This window comes from Ovis aries, chromosome 4 (genome assembly GCF_016772045.2).
Source record: "Ovis aries strain OAR_USU_Benz2616 breed Rambouillet chromosome 4, ARS-UI_Ramb_v3.0, whole genome shotgun sequence".
NCBI lineage: Eukaryota > Metazoa > Chordata > Mammalia > Artiodactyla > Bovidae > Ovis > Ovis aries.
Window position 1 is genome coordinate 34,546,341 of NC_056057.1, and position 17,136 is coordinate 34,563,476.

Here is a 17,136-nt window from a genome sequence, read left to right on the forward strand (position 1 = left end):
AATGAAATAGTTGGATTCCTGTCTTGTCTCCCTTAAAATAATTAAAGTGACATTATTCTAAGAAAAGAAGTGTGATTACCCCTTTGTTAGGTCTATGTAGAGGACAACTGAAGCCACAGGGGAAGGACCCCCTCAGCAAGGCGAGCAGGTTAGCGCTTGAGTGTGTGATGCTGTGGTGATGGCCCTAAAGCTATCTAACTGTCATAGAGGAAACACCTTTGTGAGAAAGATCTTAAGCCTGCCCCCCACCCCAGAAAAAGACCCGAAATACCCAATGTCATTGTATAAAATGCTAGTACAGCTATACTGCATCTGTAAACTACGTATATATTTATATTTTCCTTTCTTCTCCTTTTAACTTTAGTCTTTCTTCTCTTAGAGCCAAAGAGTCACATGATGTTAGTGCCACAAATCTTTAAAAAGCAATCTCTCCCGTCGTTCTCATTTACAATGAGGGAATGAGACTCTTAGGGTTAAATCAATAACTAAATGGGATGCAATTAGTGACAAAGCCAAGACCTAGTACACGCTGCCCCTAAAGCTAAATGCCGGAATTTTAATTAGTCTACTCCACCTCATTTTCAGGGATATTCTAAATCTTGAATGAAATGGTAACAAAAGATAACTGCCTACTGTCATTCCCATCAGTTCTTCCTGAGCTTTCTTAAGAAATGTGTTATAGGGACTTCCCTGGTGGTCCAGTGGCTAAGACTCTGGGCTCCCACTGCAGGGGGCCTGGGTTCAATCCCTGGTCTGGAAACTAGATCTCACATGCTAAACCTAAAGACCCTGTTTAAGTGCTGTTAAAGTGCTGCAACTGAGACCCAGCAACCAAATAAATAAATGCAATAAAATAACGTATTATAGTTCAAAACCTAAAAAAGTCTTTACCTTGTCCATGAAACTAATTTCAGATTTCTAAATTAGGAATTCATTAAAAGCAATACACACACAATTTAAAATTCACAAGTTTTTGTAAGAACTTCAGTAAACTGTTCCTCAGCTAAAAAATCTATTTGATCTTATTCAAGAGGATTGGTTTAAATTAGCATATTTATTTCGTTGCTCTAATTTCTCTGTGCAAATTTTGCACTTTCATATAGAGAACTATGCTCCAGCTATGGGCAATAAACCACTGTTTCATATTTTATCCACTTCAGTAGCAATGCCAAATCAATTATAAAAACATCTAAAAATGACTCTTTATCATTTGTGATTCATTCCAGTGAATAGCACTTTAGAGTATAAAAATCAGCTTCACCTACCACATCTCATTTATTTTCACACCCTCTGGGGAAATTTATTTTCCTTTAGCTTTTAATGGATATAAAACTGAGCCTCTGACATGTGCTCAGTACCACAGTTCTCTACTACACATCAGCCTTATTTCAAACTGGTGCTGCTGCTGCTGCTAAGTCGCTTCAGTTGTGTCCGACTCTGTGCGACCCCACAGACAGCAGCCTACCAGGTTCCACCGTCCCTGGGATTCTCCAGGCAAGAACACTGGAGTGGGTTGCCATTTCCTTCTCCAATGCATGAAAGTGAAAAGTGAAAGTGAAGTCGCTCAGTCGTGTCCCACTCTTTGCGACCCCATGGACTGCAGCCTACCAGGCTCCTCCATCCATGGGATTTTCCCGGCAAGAGTACTGGAGTGGGGTGCCATTGCTTTCTCCAAGTGTATCCTTTCCAGTCTTCCTATCTTCTCCAAAAGCATGGAATGTCACAACCATTCAAGAAAACAGAGAAAAAAAAAATTTTTTTTTAAAGCTGTTTGTTTTCCACGTTCCTTTCCAGTCTTGATTCACATGCAAAGGTATTTTACACAAAGTTGATCCTTGAACAACTCAAGGGTTAGGGATGGCACCCCTCTGTGCAATGGAAAATCTGTTTATGTTAGTAAATTTACAGTCAGCCCACCTTCCACATCCCCGGTCCTGCATCTGAGGATTCAACCAACCACAAATAGCGAAATACATGTTTATTGGAAAAAAACACACAAATAAGTTGACTGGCACAGTTCAAACCTGTGTTGTTCAAGGGTTAACTATATACTATAAAGATTATATTTAATAATTTAGTTTTTCCTCTTTAACATTGTCATATTCCTTTTTTTTCCATTTTGTTACAATCTTTATTATGTTCATGTAGTAAATGCATAATATGCATACTTCACTGTTTTAACTATGTGTCAAGTGATTAAAATATTTTAATTCTCACCAAATGCTAATAGGGAAAGTACTGTTTTTCTAATTTCACGAAAGTCCAAACTGAGACCTAACTTGGCTCAAAATCACGCAATCTATTCTGTTTACTTAGAATCATTGGACTTGAGGTTAGGACTACCAGTGACCCCTTGAGTGAAGCTCCATCTCAAACCAGTTCACCGATTATGTAAATGTCACTGGCAAAGCTCACTAACAAGTCCCAGGAAATAAAAATAGATCTGGATAATAATAATTAAGAAAAAAAAAATCATGCCAGGATTCAAACAAATATCTGCCAGCTCTGCAGTCTGCGCTATTGGCTTCTCAGATGATAGAATTGTTGCAGAAAGGGGGACCCCTTCCAGGGCCCGAAAGTGGGCTCTTGTCTAACATTCAGAAATGAATTGTCTGAGGAGACACTGTTGCTGCTGCTAAGTTGCTTCAGTTGTGTCCGACTCTATATGACCCTATAGACGGCAGCCCACCAGGCTCCCCGGTCCCTGGGATTCTCCAGGCAAGAATGCTGGAGTAGGTTGCCATTGCCTCCTCTGCTGAGGAGACACATGTGCTGACAAAGCAAGAGATTTTATTGGGAAAGAGTGAGTGGGCGGAGAGCAGTAGGGTAGAACCCAGGAGAACTGCTCTGCCACAGTCTTGGGTTTTATGGTGATAGGATTAGTTTGTGTTGTCTTTAGCCAATCTTTCTGACTCAGAGTCCTTCCTGGTGGTGCACGCTTGTTTGGCCAAGACGGATGCCAGCGAGAAGGATTCTGGGAGGTGGTTGGACATATGGTGTCACTTTTTGACCTTTTCTGAACTCTCCAGGTTGGTGGCATATTAGTTCTGTGTTCTTTACCAGGACCTCCTGTCATAAAACAGCTCATGCAAATGGTTCCTATGGTGCCTGGAGGGTGGGCGGTTTCAGTCAGTGTGCTTGCTTCCCCTAACAGAATGAAGATCCACAGTGAAACTCCAGGCCCAGATTTTGAGCCCAATTCTTTGCCCTTTAACCAGTGATTCTCTACTTAGTTGCATATCAGATTTGTCTGGAGAGTTTTGAAAAAATACTGTTGCTGAGTGTTGTCTCCAGAGATTCTGATATTATTGGCCTGGGGTGTGGCCCCAAGCACCAGGGTGTTCAAAAATCCTAAGTATTTAATGTCCAGTTGGGATGGAGAGGCACTGCTCTCCAGGGAAGCTTTACTGTAGAGACAGCAGAAGGGGAGAAGCATGATTCAATTATACCCGAAATAAAGGAGTTATTTAACTTCACAAGGGACTTTCTTCATAAACTCTCTCTCTCCTGGCAAACTGCGGAAGTCCATTTATATAGAGGAGTACTATATGGGACTATGTGGGCGTCCTTAGCATAGAGATAGACATTGAAGCCACGGCCCTGGCAAAGCATGTAGTGAGAACAGAAACGGTGAAGGATGGAGCCCTGGGGACTAATATTTAAGAGATGTGCAGAGGAAGAGCCGAAGATCTATAGTAAAGGTTACTTTCCGAATTTTAAAAGGCAAAGTGCTACTGAAAGGCCAGGTGGGAGGAGACCTGAAAGGGGTCCAGTGGATTCAGCAAAAAAGTTCTCATGAGAACCTTCCTGAGAGAACACCCAGGAAGTAGTGCTGCTAAACCAGATTTTAGTGATTGAGGCAAAGGTGGGAAGGGAGGAAGAGGATATGATCTCTACGGAGCTTTTTACAGAAAGTTTGGCTTGAAAAATGTGTCAACAGACTTTCAGCTATGAGCATGGGAATACCCAGATAAAAATGATTCAGACCATAGAATCACTCCCATTCAATACATACACACACACACAGACCCGCACACAACATGTAAGAAACACACAACTTAGGACGCCAGTTGGTTTCTCTGGGAAATTCTTACCCACCCTTCATGGTCATAAGATGGTAGAAGCATCTCCAAAGGCCACATCATCACATGACTATGACTAGAGGGAAAGCTCTCTGCACGTGCTTCCCTCCTTTCATCAGGGACAAAACCCTCCTAAAAATCCCCAGCAGACTTGCCTTAATGACTCAGTGACCCTAACACTCACGTTCCACTCCCCCAGCTACAAATGTACATCTGGCATTTTTCCCCCCTTAATAATGGGAGGTAAGCTCTGCTTTCCAGGGAGAAGAGGGGAGAATTAAGCTGGCTACCAAGGCAACCAAGAGTTCCAGGGAGGGTGTGGAGGAGTGTGGTAGCCAGAGGGAGACACCGGTTTAATGCAAGGTTTTTGCTTGTTCATTTTAACATGGTTGAAACTGAGCATGTTTAAAGCTTTTCACAGAAAAATTATAATCATAGCTGTGAGATGCCTGTGATGATGGGGTGCAGTGGAACGTAAAGCATGAGAGACAGACAGGCATCCCTTCCATTTTCACTGGAGGGAAGGAGGAGAAGAAGAGGGCGGGCAGAGGTGAGTGTGTAGGTGTGCTGGGAAGTAGAGGGGATTCCCATGGAATGGCTTTGGTTTTTCCCCTGTGAACTAGGCAGCCGAGTCATCTGCTGAGGGTCAGGGAGCGTGGACTACACACAGCACAGTCGTCCAGGCAACACAGGACTTCCACATGGTTTTAAGGGCATAGTTGAGGTTGGCTGCCTTAAATCTAAAATTACTCTAATTAGGGACATTTATGATTTTTCCCCCCTCCAGTTGCACTAGACACCTGGCCACAGGTGTTGAGAAAGCAGAAGGGTTAGCATTTTAGGGGACTTTCTGCCCAGGTGTGGGATAAGAGAACTGAAGATACTATCACAAGAGTGGCTGCAGTGAGAGAACACAGAATCTAAGCTGGAAGAAAGTGAAAACGAGAGACTAGATCCACTGAGGAGTCAAGAGACCAAAAAATTGGAGACACTGAAGTGACCAAGGGACTGATGTACTGGCCAGGAGTGAAAGATTTAAAGGGATTGGAGGAGAAGGCTTAATAAATGGTCCATCTCGGCCTGTTTCAAACACAGTGCCATTCTGGGTGTTGCCAAAGTCCAGAATGTTGCATCGGAATGAGTGGCTGAAGCACAATGAAGATCAGGAAATGAGAAGTGATGGTTATTGGTTGAGTCATCTGTGTGGCCAATTTGTAGAAATGGAGGTGTATGAAAAAAGCACCTTTCTCACTTCATTGGCTTTTGAGTCTCCTGGGGATCTTATTAAAATGCAGATTGTGATTCAGTAGATCTAGGGTGAGGACTGAAGCTCTGCATTTCTAAGAAGTTAGCAGGTAATGGCCTGCTTGTGGTCCAGGAACCACACTCTGAGCAGCAAGACACTGGAAAATCCTACCATTGACCTGATACAGACATAGTCTCTTCTTTATTTAAACAATCTTCTCCCCTCCTCAATGACAAACTCTGTGACAAACATAGCATATTAAAAAGCAGAGACAGTACTTTGCCGACAAAAGTCTGTCTTCTTAAAGCTATGATTTTTCCAGTAGTCATGTATGGATGTGAGGGTTGGACTATAAAGAAAGCTGAGCGCCAAAGAATTGATGCTGTTAAACTGTGGTGTTGGAGAAGGCTCTTGAGACTCCCTTGGACTGCAAGGAAATCCAACCAGTCAACTCTAAAGGAAATCAGTCCTGAATATTCATGGGAAGGACTGATGCTGAAGCTCCAATACCTTGGTCAACTGATTAGAAGAACTGACTCACTGGAAAAGACCCTGATGCTGGGAAAGATTGGAGGTGGGAGGAGAAGGGGACGACAGAGGATGAGATGGTTGGATGGCATCACCACCTCGATGAACATGAGTTTGAGCAAGCTCCAGGAGCTGGTGATGTACAGGGAAGCCTGGTGTACTGCATCCATGGGGTCACAAAGAGTCAGACACGACTGAGCAACTGAACTGAACTGAACCATCCTCAAGGGGGTGGTCCCTAGAAACTGCGTTCTATGTGGTCCCACCTGTTGACTCTTGGGGATGGAGGACTTTATGCAACTAGAAATCAGTCTATAATCTGGATTGAGCCCATTGAAATTTCTCATGAGAATCTGAACTCAAAGACGAGAGACTGAGCCCTCCAAGCAGTGGCAGGCACTGGAGCTATAAGATCCATTTTCCCTGAGTTTAGCACCAAAACCAAACTAAAGCCATTGGTTTCTTGAAGTTTTGGGTGAGGAGCAGTCATGAGGAAACTGGGTTTTAGGAAAAGGAATGGAACAGAGGCACAGAAAATTGATGAGACAAGAGAACAAGCAGGTAAAGAGCCAGAGGGTCACTATTCCTGACTCAACCTTTCTCCTCAAATACACCCTCCATGAATATCTAGTCTCTCTGGCCTGTCCTCTTGACTCTGCTCTTCACCTTGGTTAATGTATGGTCTTCTTTGGGGGTTTTGATTTAAAAGGCTCCTTGGGGAAGCTTTCCCTGCCACCAGAATAGGGTGAGTGCATCTCCACAGTGTGGGGTTTTCCTGATGGCTCAGTGGTTAAGAATCCAAATGCCAGTGCAGGAGATGCCAGAGACAGGGGTTTGATCCCTGGGTCAGAAGATCCCTGGAAAAGGAAATGGCAACCTACTCCAGTATTCTTGCTGGGATAATCCTATAGACAGAGGAGCATGGCGGGCTACAATCCATGGGATTCCAAATGCTGCACGAAGGAAGCCAATTCTGACTCCAGGTTGGAAACTGTTTAACTTGCCTCTATTATTATAATCAGACTCAATGGCTTGTTTAAAGGAACCTGCCCCTCTGCTTTCATGTAAATTAATTTGCCTTTGTTCAGTTCCAGGACAGATTGTTTGTCCCTGCCCACCTGTGAATAGAAGAGATTAACACAGCCCTTCTGAAGGCTGGACATCCCTTTGGAGATGTTTTGCAAGACTGAAGAAACTTTCACTTTACTTCCCCACTGCCCCTGCCTCTCTATTCTGCCTTTTGACTTTAGTTCCTCATTGCTTCTTTCTGTCTATAAAAGAACCTGGCATCCAGACCCCAATAAGATGGCTATTTGGAGGTGCTACTCTGCCATCTTCTCAGTCTGCTGGCTCCCGACTAAAGTCTCTTCCTTGCTGCAACACCTCCTCTCTTGGATTCATTGGCCTGTCATGCAGTGAGCAGAGCAAGCTTGGACTCGGTAACAGAATCTCAGACATGACTAAGGAAGCATACAAGCAAGCAACCATTTGGAAACTTACTTGCCAGGTGTCTTAAATATTCTCTATTCAATTATCTTTTTAAAGGTTGAAATTAGATATTCTAGTTCCATTTACTGTTATCATCTTCACTTTTTACATCGGAAGGAGCTCAAGAGAGGTTAGATATTAGATAACTTTCCCAAGATTACATAGCTTGTAGATGGCATCAAGGTTTGAGGGCAGATATAATCAACCTCAAAGCTTGTGCTATTAGTCACTCTGTGTCACGTGTCTCTCTTTGCCACTCTAGCCTCAACACTAGGACCATGACTGTCTCTTGATGACTGTATTACTCTATTTGGTGGTTGCCTGGTACTGAGCAGGTTCTCAGAAGTATTGTTGAATGAATGTGGCCACCTGTGAGTGAATAAAATTACTTATTGGGTCAAACGTCTAATAGAACTGGGTGCAAGATTGTGTAGCATTCCTCTTAGAACAGAAAGTCCTGACAAAGAGAAGATCCATGAAATAACAGAGCTGGTAGATGGAAATGCTCCATACCTGATTCCACTGTAGCTTTGTGGTTCTTAGTCCATCCCTTATCCCAATCCCTTGTCCTAAACTCTAGAGGGAGCACGTGGAAATTTCTCTTGGATTAAGTGTTACAGGGCTACAGTGTTCTAACATGCGCTCTCCCTGCGAACAAACCTCAGTCACAGCTCTCTTCAGTGTAGGAGCGGTAGTGTCTGGGTTACCTAGCATGGTTGCATTTGTTCCCTAATACTTACAAAGGCTCCCAAATGCAGAGTGACGCTGGGTTGCCTAGGGTGCCTGTCCACCTCGGGTTCTCCAGCTTCAAACCTGAAGAGGTTGACATACGACGCATTTTTCCTCTGCGGCTACACGTATGCTTCTCAGCAGCATCACCAGCAGGATGAGTGGACAAGTCGAAGAAATACCTAAGCACGGATTACCTCTTGACCGTCTCTGTCCAAGACATAGGTTCCCTATCACAGAACAAACCAGACAAACACACAAACATGATAAACAATTATCAACCACTCCCTTTCCATCCTAGTGGTGCAAAGATTGGGGTGGTTAAAGCAGGCTGGTTGTTTTTAATAAGTTTCAGCCCAGTGCGAGGCTATCTTCCCGAGATGTGCTCTGCCCACGCGGGTCGCGCAAGCGCTAATTACTAGGAGCCAGAGAAAGCGGGGAGCCGGGAGATCCGCTGCCTCGCGGGGAATAAACTGGCACCTCTAGAAATAAAGCTCCGTAGCCAATGCGGCGCCCCGGCGTGCGGGATTGGCGGCCTCGGCCGTGACGCGGCCTGGGCGGGCCGAGTCGGTTTGCGACAGTGGCCGCGGGTCCCGGCCGTGGGAGGGGACCGGGGACCCGCCGCGCAGCACACTCCGCAGCCCGCGCGGAAGGTCTCTCTCTCTCCCCCGACGCCCGGCACCGCACCCCCGCACCGGCGTGGACCCGGACACGGTCTCTCCAGTGGAGCCAGGACTCCCGAGCGTGCGCGCGTCTGGAGACGCCGAGGTTTGGCCTGCGGGCGCGGGGCGGCCCCGGGAGGGCGGCCCGTCGGTGCGGGGCCGAGGCAGGATCCCCTTCTTCCGCCGCGAGAGCGCGCTGGCCCGCGGGTGCCGGCAGCACCCGAGCGGGGACCCGAGCTGCTCGGCGCGGCCGCGACCTGATCCCGCAGCGCCGCGGGAGGGGCGGGCGGCGCGCCGGGCTTTGCTCACGCTGCTTCACTCCTCCGGCCGCTGGCCGCGGGGGCGAGAGGGGCGGAGCGGTGCGGAGGGCCGGTAATGCCTTCTCCCGGGAAAACTTTTCCCCGCCTTCGAGCATGGAGGGATCCGTGCTCACCAGAACATTTAGAAAGCTCGGGAAATGGTCGCGGCACGGAGCGGAGCGGCGAGGGCGGGGAAGCGGGGAGCCCCGGCCAAGCCGATTTGCATCGCGACCTGCGGAGACGGCCGGGCGGCCCGGGGCGCTGAGATTGGGGGAAGCGGGCGCGGCCGGGCGGGGCGGCCAGGCGGTGTTGTTTCCTTTCACTTCCCGAGGCAGCTGCTCACGATGAGGAAGGGAGCGAGGCTCGGGCAGAGCGGCCTCGTCCCGCGAGTCTGAGCGCGCACCCCCGCCGCCGGGACTCCGGCCTCCCCGGGCATCGGCGATGAGCGCTCTGTGACCCGCGGCGCCGCGACTCGTAGACCCGGGACTCCAGGAGGCAATGCTGGCTCGGGGACAGTGAAGAAACCCTAAAATGGAGGATTTTTCCACCAGGACCTACGGCACAAGTGGCCTGGACAACAGACCTCTGTTCGGAGAGACGTCTGCCAAGGTGAGTGCGGCCCCGGACGCGGGGCCTGAGTGGCGTCTCTGTGCAACTCCCCGCCCCTTGGACCCGGAGCCCTGCTGGGTCCTTCTGCGGCCCCTGCAGGGCACTTGCAGCAAGATCCCCCTTCATCCCTCTCAGGATAGTTGCCTTGCCCCTCGGCTCCCTCTTTGGGACGGGGTTGGCCAAGAGCCTTTGAAGACTGAGGGTGGAGAAAAGTTCAGAAAGTTCTGGGCTGTTAGGGGCCCTAAACGGGAGTGCGGAAGCCCGCTCCCTGCCTCGCCTCCCAGCCGGGTGGTCAGGGTGTTTGCACATCCGCTGGTCCACCTGGCGTGCTGACTTTCAACAGGCTTCTGAGGCTTCCGTAAGGGCCCAAGAGTGGCGCTTCTGATTTGTGTTTCTCTAGAGCCCTTAAGGGTTTACTGCTGAGGCAGCCAAGCAGAGAAAAAGAGAAGAGGCATGAAATTAGGGTTCCTTTGATGGGGCTCTATTCCAGGAAGTGATCAAAGGGTCTCAGACCCGTACACGTTCTAGTGCCTTATTTCAGGCTTTTAAAAATACAGTGTTCTCTTACAAGCTTAATCCTGTGATGTCCTGGGCCAGTAATTGAAGAGAGCTCTTTTCCTGTCCCCAGCATTAAATTTGTGAGTTGTTTGGGCAAGATTAGCCTGTTTTTGTTTTGTTTTGTTTTGTTTTTTTAGTTAGAAAGTGACGCTGGTGATCTTTGACCCCTGACAAAGTACTCTCAGCCTTTCACAGAAAGTAGGGCACATATGGAGTCCAGAGCTTCCTGGGTTTCTCCGCTTAGGCAGGCACCTCTTTAGCAGAAAGGACAGAAAGCTTGTCCAGCCGACAACCTGGGGCATGACCCTGAATTTGGAAGGTTCCAGTCTGCCAGGAGACCACTACTTCGTTGTTGTTGTTTTTTTTTTTTTACCTCCCTGTGGATTTTGCTTTCTCTTTTCAAAGTGTCTTTACAAGAAAATGTTTTAAGCTTGATGTATAGGAAGATGCTTCTTGTTTATTGTGTGGCTTTTGCATAATCCCAGAATCCAGTAGGTATTCCTATTTCTGCTAATATTTTTTTTCTTTTCTTTTATTTTTGGCCAAATGGCTTGTGTGATCTTAGTTCCCTGACCAGGCATTGAACTCAGGCTCTCTCTAATCACTGAGGAGTCAACCATTGGAATTGCCATGGAATTCCTATCTGCTAACAGGATTGTGATAGGCCTGGGGGGTGGGGGTGGGGGGTGGGGTCCAAGGAATCCAAGTAGATGGGGGAAATATGTAAGCACACGTGAGGCAGCTGGATCTGTGCTATGACAGGGCATAGAGGGGGCATACTGGGGGACAGGGGAGAAAGTGGTCCCTTTGAGAAGCTTGGGAAGATCTTAGAGGATAGATTCTCCATTCTGAGCATTTGGTAGTCTTCAGCTTTCAGATATGGAGAAGGCAATGGCACCCCACTCCAGTACTCTTGCCTGGAAAATCCCATGGATGGAGGAGCCTGGTAGGCTGCAGTCCATGGGGTCACGAAGAGTCTGACACGATTGAGCGACTTCACTTTGACTTTTCACTTTCATGCACTGGAGAAGGAAATGGCAACCCACTCCAGTATTCTTGCCTAGAGAATCCCAGGGATGGGGGAGCCTGGTGGGCTGCCGTCTTTTGGGTTGCACAGAGTTGGACATGACTGAAGCGACTTAGCAGTAGCAGCAGCTTTCAGATATGAGGGCTCCTACATTGGGAGTTGACTGAAGAGGATTTGGGGCCTGGAGAGCAGAGGCAGCTGACTGCTTGAAGAGATCATATTGTCCCCCCAACCCCCTGCCTTTTTATAAAAATATTTGTTTATTTGGCTGTGCGGGGTCTTAGTTGAAGCTCACAGGATCCTTAGTTGAGGCATGTAAACTCTTAGTTGGTTGGGCATGTGGGATCTAGTTTCCTGACAAGGGATCAAACCTAGATCCCCTGCATTGGGAGCACACAGTCTTAGCCACTGGACTACCCAGTGGCTGCCCAGCTGGCCTGAGAATGCAGAGGTTCAGTCTCTCCTCCACGTACCTTGGTGCACAAGGGATTGTGGGGTTCTGGTGATGCAGACCTCTGACCTCCTTTAGCCCTTTAATGCTGATGTACATGAATCGATAAGGGACTTATTGATTTATAGGGACACTTAGAAATACTGATGTTTCCCAACTCACTTGGGCCTAAGTAGTCAATGACTGTAAGTTTCCCTATTGCCTATGATCCATTTGAAATCCATCCAAGAATTTGACTGTTCCAAATATATCTCTGTTTATCACAGATTTATTCAATCCAAGAGTGTATACTCCCAGCATTACTTAGGCGGTTTTAGACCTCATAACAGTAGGATCAGCTACTCGGAGGAAAAAAAAAATTATGAGTAATATATATTTCCAGATCTCTCAGAATTCCTCCCTTTAGTTTCTTCTGTAGGGCTGACAGGGTGATTGGACATACAGAAATTAAACAGAATGGAGAAAGGAGAGAGACTTTGGTCTTAGGATATGAAACATCATGTTTCATATAAGTTGTCCTATCTGAGGAAGAAGAGGCATCCATCTTTAATGACAGCAAATGATTTATTTGGGACGTGAGTGAGCAGGGCACAGGATGGGACCTCAGTAGTGAGAGGACAGGACGTGTTACAGTGGGGCCATTCCCGTGGAGGACAGTCACTGCCGGAGCCAGGTGGCTTCCTGAGGACCTTGGGAAACCGTTGATGGCTGCTGTGTGAGTTTGCTCCCAGCGATTCCCTGGAAACTGGACACAACAGCCAATTCATTAATGGACTGTTGCCTTTGAGTAAAAAATCCCGAAAGGGGAAAGCCCACTTCCTGTCCTAGTCTGACAGATCTTCTGAGCTTTTAGCCCTCTTCATTGCCTTTTAATGACTGACCACAGATAGGCTCTCACTTTTAAGTCTGGAAAGGACCAGAGGTTGAGGTCCAGTCTCCAGCTCTGTGGCCAAGATGGCCGAAGCCCACCGAAGCCCACCACAGTCAGGAGGGACGTGGTATCTCCTCCGTGCCAGGCAGTGTGCTCTGCGTCCAGCATCACCTTGTTTGCTGCCCCAGTTCCTTTGTGTGATGGATGTTGTCACTCCTTTCACAAGCGGGGAAGCTGAACTACAAAGCAGGCTATGTGTCAGTCACACAACTGGTTCTCCTCTGGCGATGTTTCACGAGTTGACTAAGACAGTAAATGTTGACTTTCGCAGTCTGGGTCACATGCTCCAGGAACCACTGTGGGCATTCACAGACTTGGCCCTTTCACAGGACATAGGTGAATTTATATGCCCAAAGTCATGGAGTAAGTGAAAGATACTAGAATCTGCCGTAGAACAAGAAATACACGACCCAGCAGGTCTGGAGCAGTGCCCGCATGGGCAGTCCCTAAAGGGACTTCTGTCTTTACGTACTGTTTTCAGTTACCAAACCCTGGATTTATTCAATTGTTAGCATGTTTAGCAATAACTTTATAGATACAGCCTTATAGTGAATGGCAAAGCAAAATAGTTCTCTGTTGTTACATAAGTGTCTAAAGGATAATAGACAAAAGCAGAGAGACTCATGCCTTGATACCTTTGGAATTTTATATTGCTAGGTGGGCTGTCTTACCCACCCCGCTCTGAATATCCAGGTGCATTTCTCATCTGTTTTTATTTCATCCCCAGTTCTGGGATGCAGTACATCTCTTTCAGGGAAAAGACAAATGTGGCACAAATGATATGATAATATGATGTGTCTGAGGTTTCAGAGCATGTGCTCTTGCTTAGTATTTTCTGAATTTTGAGCACTACCCCAATAGAAATATAAGGTGAAGCATGTATGAGATTTTAAATGCCCTAATAGCCATGTATTTTAAAAGTGTAAACAGATGCAGTTAATTTCAGTAATAGACTTCATTTCCATACATCTGAAATACTGTCATTTCAGTACATACTCAATATGTAAAGTGGAGAGATTTTTACATCTTTTTTTTTTTTTTTTTGTACTAAGCCTTTGTAATCCAGTGGGCATTTTCACTTAGAACCCATCTCAGTTCAGACTAGCTGCGTTTCAGGTGCTCAGTAATCACACAGAGCTGGTACTTCAGACAGTGCAGTTCTAAAGCAAGTGAATTTTTAGTCATGGTAGTTCCATAGTCATGTTTGTGAAACATTGCTCTTTACTGTGGGACTTGTCAGAACCTTTAATGTGCTCATTTTCACTGAGAGTCTAGCTGGAGAAGGGGGATGGTACGTAGTGCTCTTTTGGTGGCTGACCTCTTACTATTGGCACAATCAGTGCCTTACTGGAGCCTTACCCTGCATGCCTCCCCACTCACAGCAGATTTGAACGGAGTGTCTACAGAACTCCCTTCAGGAAATGTCACTCTAGGAATCTGTTCCTTGTTCCTCCCTTCCTAGTATGAACTATACCCTGGAGATATTTGTCCCTCTCTTGCCCACAGCTGCCTGTAAACGTTTCCTTTGGGCCATCTTTCTGTCTGGGTAATGAAATGCTTTGAGTTATCCTCAGGGCTTGTGAGTTGATGTTGATTTCCTGATTTGCTAGCTGGCTGCAGAATCATCCGAAATCAATTTTAGCCAGTGAATTGGTGAACCTAGGGGAAGAAGGAGGATGGTTCTGTCTGGGGTGGAAGGTAAACCCGCCTCCCACAGCCAGTGCAGTGGGCCAGGGTGGGAGGGTGGCAGGGGGGAAGGGAGGGGTACGTGCAAATACACACTGGATTACAAAGGCTTAGTACAAAAAAAAGGTGTAAAAATCTCTCCACTTTTCATATTGAGTACGTACTGCCGTGACAGTATTTTAGATGTATAGAGGTAAAGTATATTACTGAAATTAGCTGCAGTCCCTCCATGGAATGCAGTGAGAGCCAGTTCCTGGACCAGCCTCTTCTGTTGGTTTCACTAATAATAAATGATTCATCCTCTAAGAAGGGTGGTGACCATTCTGTCCCTTTGTTCCTACTTGGATGTGATGTAAGAAGAGTGAGCGACACTGGAGGAGGGCGCACATGCTGGACTCATAATATGGAGGGTCTCTCCATGCAGGGAGCAAGTTAGTGGGTCCCAAGGCTCAGATCTTTGGTACCAAGGGCAGTAAGTTTCATGTTCTATTGCATATTCCTGAATCCTTACCTCCCTTCCCTGCAAAAGAAGTCAAAAACCAAAAAGTGAAAAACAGGTCTTTTGATGACCTTTAGTCGAATTCAGACAGTTCCGACTTGGAGCATTTGACTTTGCAAATAATTGTGTTAAGTGCTACTTCTTGCCTTTTGTGGGGTGGGGGTGAGGGTTGCTGCTTCCTTAAGGACAAAGCTGTGGTTGGGAGTGTTGGGTCTGCCTGCCGCCCCTCCCCCTGCCCAAGAGCCTCTCGACTCTTGCCTTTGACACAGCCTCCCTCCCGGTGAGTCTCTGAGCACACCCTGATTCTCCCTCAAAGTGGAGCTAGTCTCTCCCAGGACAGATCTGTTGTCCCTGTGGCTCTCACCCAGCCTGCCAAACCACTTTTAGTTGCCATTTCTTGTGTTAGAGAGACAATTCCAGGTGATAGATGCCAGGACTGGGAAGTTTCTGAGGGATGGGCTCAGGTGATTGTATGTTGAGAAAGCTCTTCCAAGGATGCTGGTGCACAAGGAGGCTGACAGCCCTGGTCTTAACTGTGTTCTGTGATGCCCAGTCTGGGCTGACCCCTCTCCCTGGGCCTCTTTCTGTGCATGAGTTGCCTTCCTGCTCTCGGTAAATGCTCTTCTACTTTCTGTTGCACGCTCTCGTCTCCAAATACCTGAATCCTGGTTAGTCTGATTTCCCATCGTTTCTGCCCAGCCTACATCCATGCCTCTCTCCTACGAGCCTGGTGGTCAGAGATGCCTTCACAGCTTGTGCTGTGAGGGGTTCATATAAGCCTTGCCTTCCCGGTCAGAGTCTACTCTCCTTGAGGGTAGCAGCCAATTGCTTTATTTCTCCAGCCTTTTTAGCACTTGGCACAATGCCTTACCTAGTTCTGGATTTTATGTAGTTTTTGTTGTTGTTGAAGTATAGTTGATGTGTAATATTATGTGAGTTGCAGGTATGCAATAGAGAGATTTACAGTTTTTATTATTTTTATTTTTTATTTTTAATATTAACTTATTTATTTGGCTGTGCGAGGTCTTAGTTGCAACATATAGGATCTAGTTCTCTGATCAGAGTTGGAGCCCTGGCCCCCCCCTGCATTGGGGTGTGGAGTCTTAGCCACTGGACCACTAGGGAAGTCCTGAAATTTATAGTTTTAAAGGTTATATTCCATTAATAGTAACTGTAAAATATTTGCTATATTCCCCATGTTTTACACTATATCCCTTATTTTATACCTAGTAGTTTGTGCCTCTTCATCCCCTACTCCTGTCTTGCCCTCCTTCCTTCCCTTTCCCCACTGGTAAGCGCTAGTTTGTTCTCTGTATCTATGTCTGCTTCTTGTTATGTTCTTAGGTATGTTAAGCTTTAAGTGAAGTGAGTACCTAGCATCACCAAAAAGTAACCTACTTTCTTGGGACCTCCTGAACTATCAGCGGAAGGTGGGGGGCTGGTGTTCAGAAACCTGGGGTGCTGCATACCAACAGGCTTTTGTGCAGTTAAGGGCATCACTCTCTCCTCTCATTGCTGAGCTTCAGCAAAGAGCCCATAACCATAATACAGTACTGTATAAAAACTTACACTGAGGCCTGGTCTCTCAGAAGCTGGTGGTTTGCTTGTGTTTTTCCTTCCGTAGACAAGGTTTTCGCAGCTCTGCGGTAACAGACTGGGTCTACTAAATTAGCCTTTTTTCCCCTTAGGTTCAGTCCATAGTTTGTGTGTAGGTCTAAGGACCATGGGGCTTCCCTGGTGGCTCAGTGGTAAAGAACCCACCTGCCAATGCAGGAGACACACAAGACGTGGGTTTGATTCCTGGGCCTGGAAGATCCCTTGCAGCAGGAAATGGCAACCCATTACAGTATTCTTCCCTGGAAAATTCCATGGACAGAGGAGCCTGTCAGGCTATATAGTCCACGGGGTCGCAAAGAGTTGGACGTGACTGAATGACGGAGCACCCATATCGACCACGTTTTTCAGGCTGCCATGGAGACACTTGGGTTGACAAACTTAAGTGTCCCGGTGGGGATGATGAAATGCATTTGAAATTAGGCTGCTCTTGAAAGAGGGGCCAGGCTCTGAGGCCCACTCAACTCGCACTCATCTCTGAGGACCTAATCCCATTGGTGAATGACAGCCCATTAGACGTGGTGGAAATAATACTAATAGCATGTGAGCAGCCATTTACTAACTTTTATAAATGTCACTCTGTTCTAGGGCTTTACTGTAATATATCTGAATCTTTATGGGATTCCCCACATGTTAGACTGTTGTACAAATATGGAAACTTTGGCTTCAGTGTTCCATGATGTACCTGAGATCATAGGCAGGCATGTGGCAGGGGAAAGCACAGATA

General features: G+C 46.8%; 1 protein-coding gene across 7 annotated transcripts in view; it reads left to right on the forward strand.

The window, feature by feature from the left end:
* The first annotated feature begins 8,652 nt into the window (after positions 1-8,652).
* Positions 8,653-17,136, forward strand: part of TMEM243 (transmembrane protein 243) — a 33,982-nt gene continuing 25,498 nt past the window's right edge. For 4 of the 7 annotated variants that reach the window (XR_009600472.1, XR_009600473.1, XR_009600471.1 and 1 more), the window contains exons 1-2: positions 8,653-8,841; positions 9,370-9,643. Coding sequence is in view for 2 of the 7 variants with exons in the window: in XM_027968531.3 (XP_027824332.1) it covers positions 9,566-9,643 (78 nt within the window). In the remaining 5 variants the exon portion in view is untranslated. Of the gene's footprint in view, positions 8,842-9,365; positions 9,644-17,136 lie in introns of all 7 variants that reach the window. The other 3 variants (XR_009600475.1, XR_009600474.1, XM_042248466.2) reach the window with 2 other exon arrangements.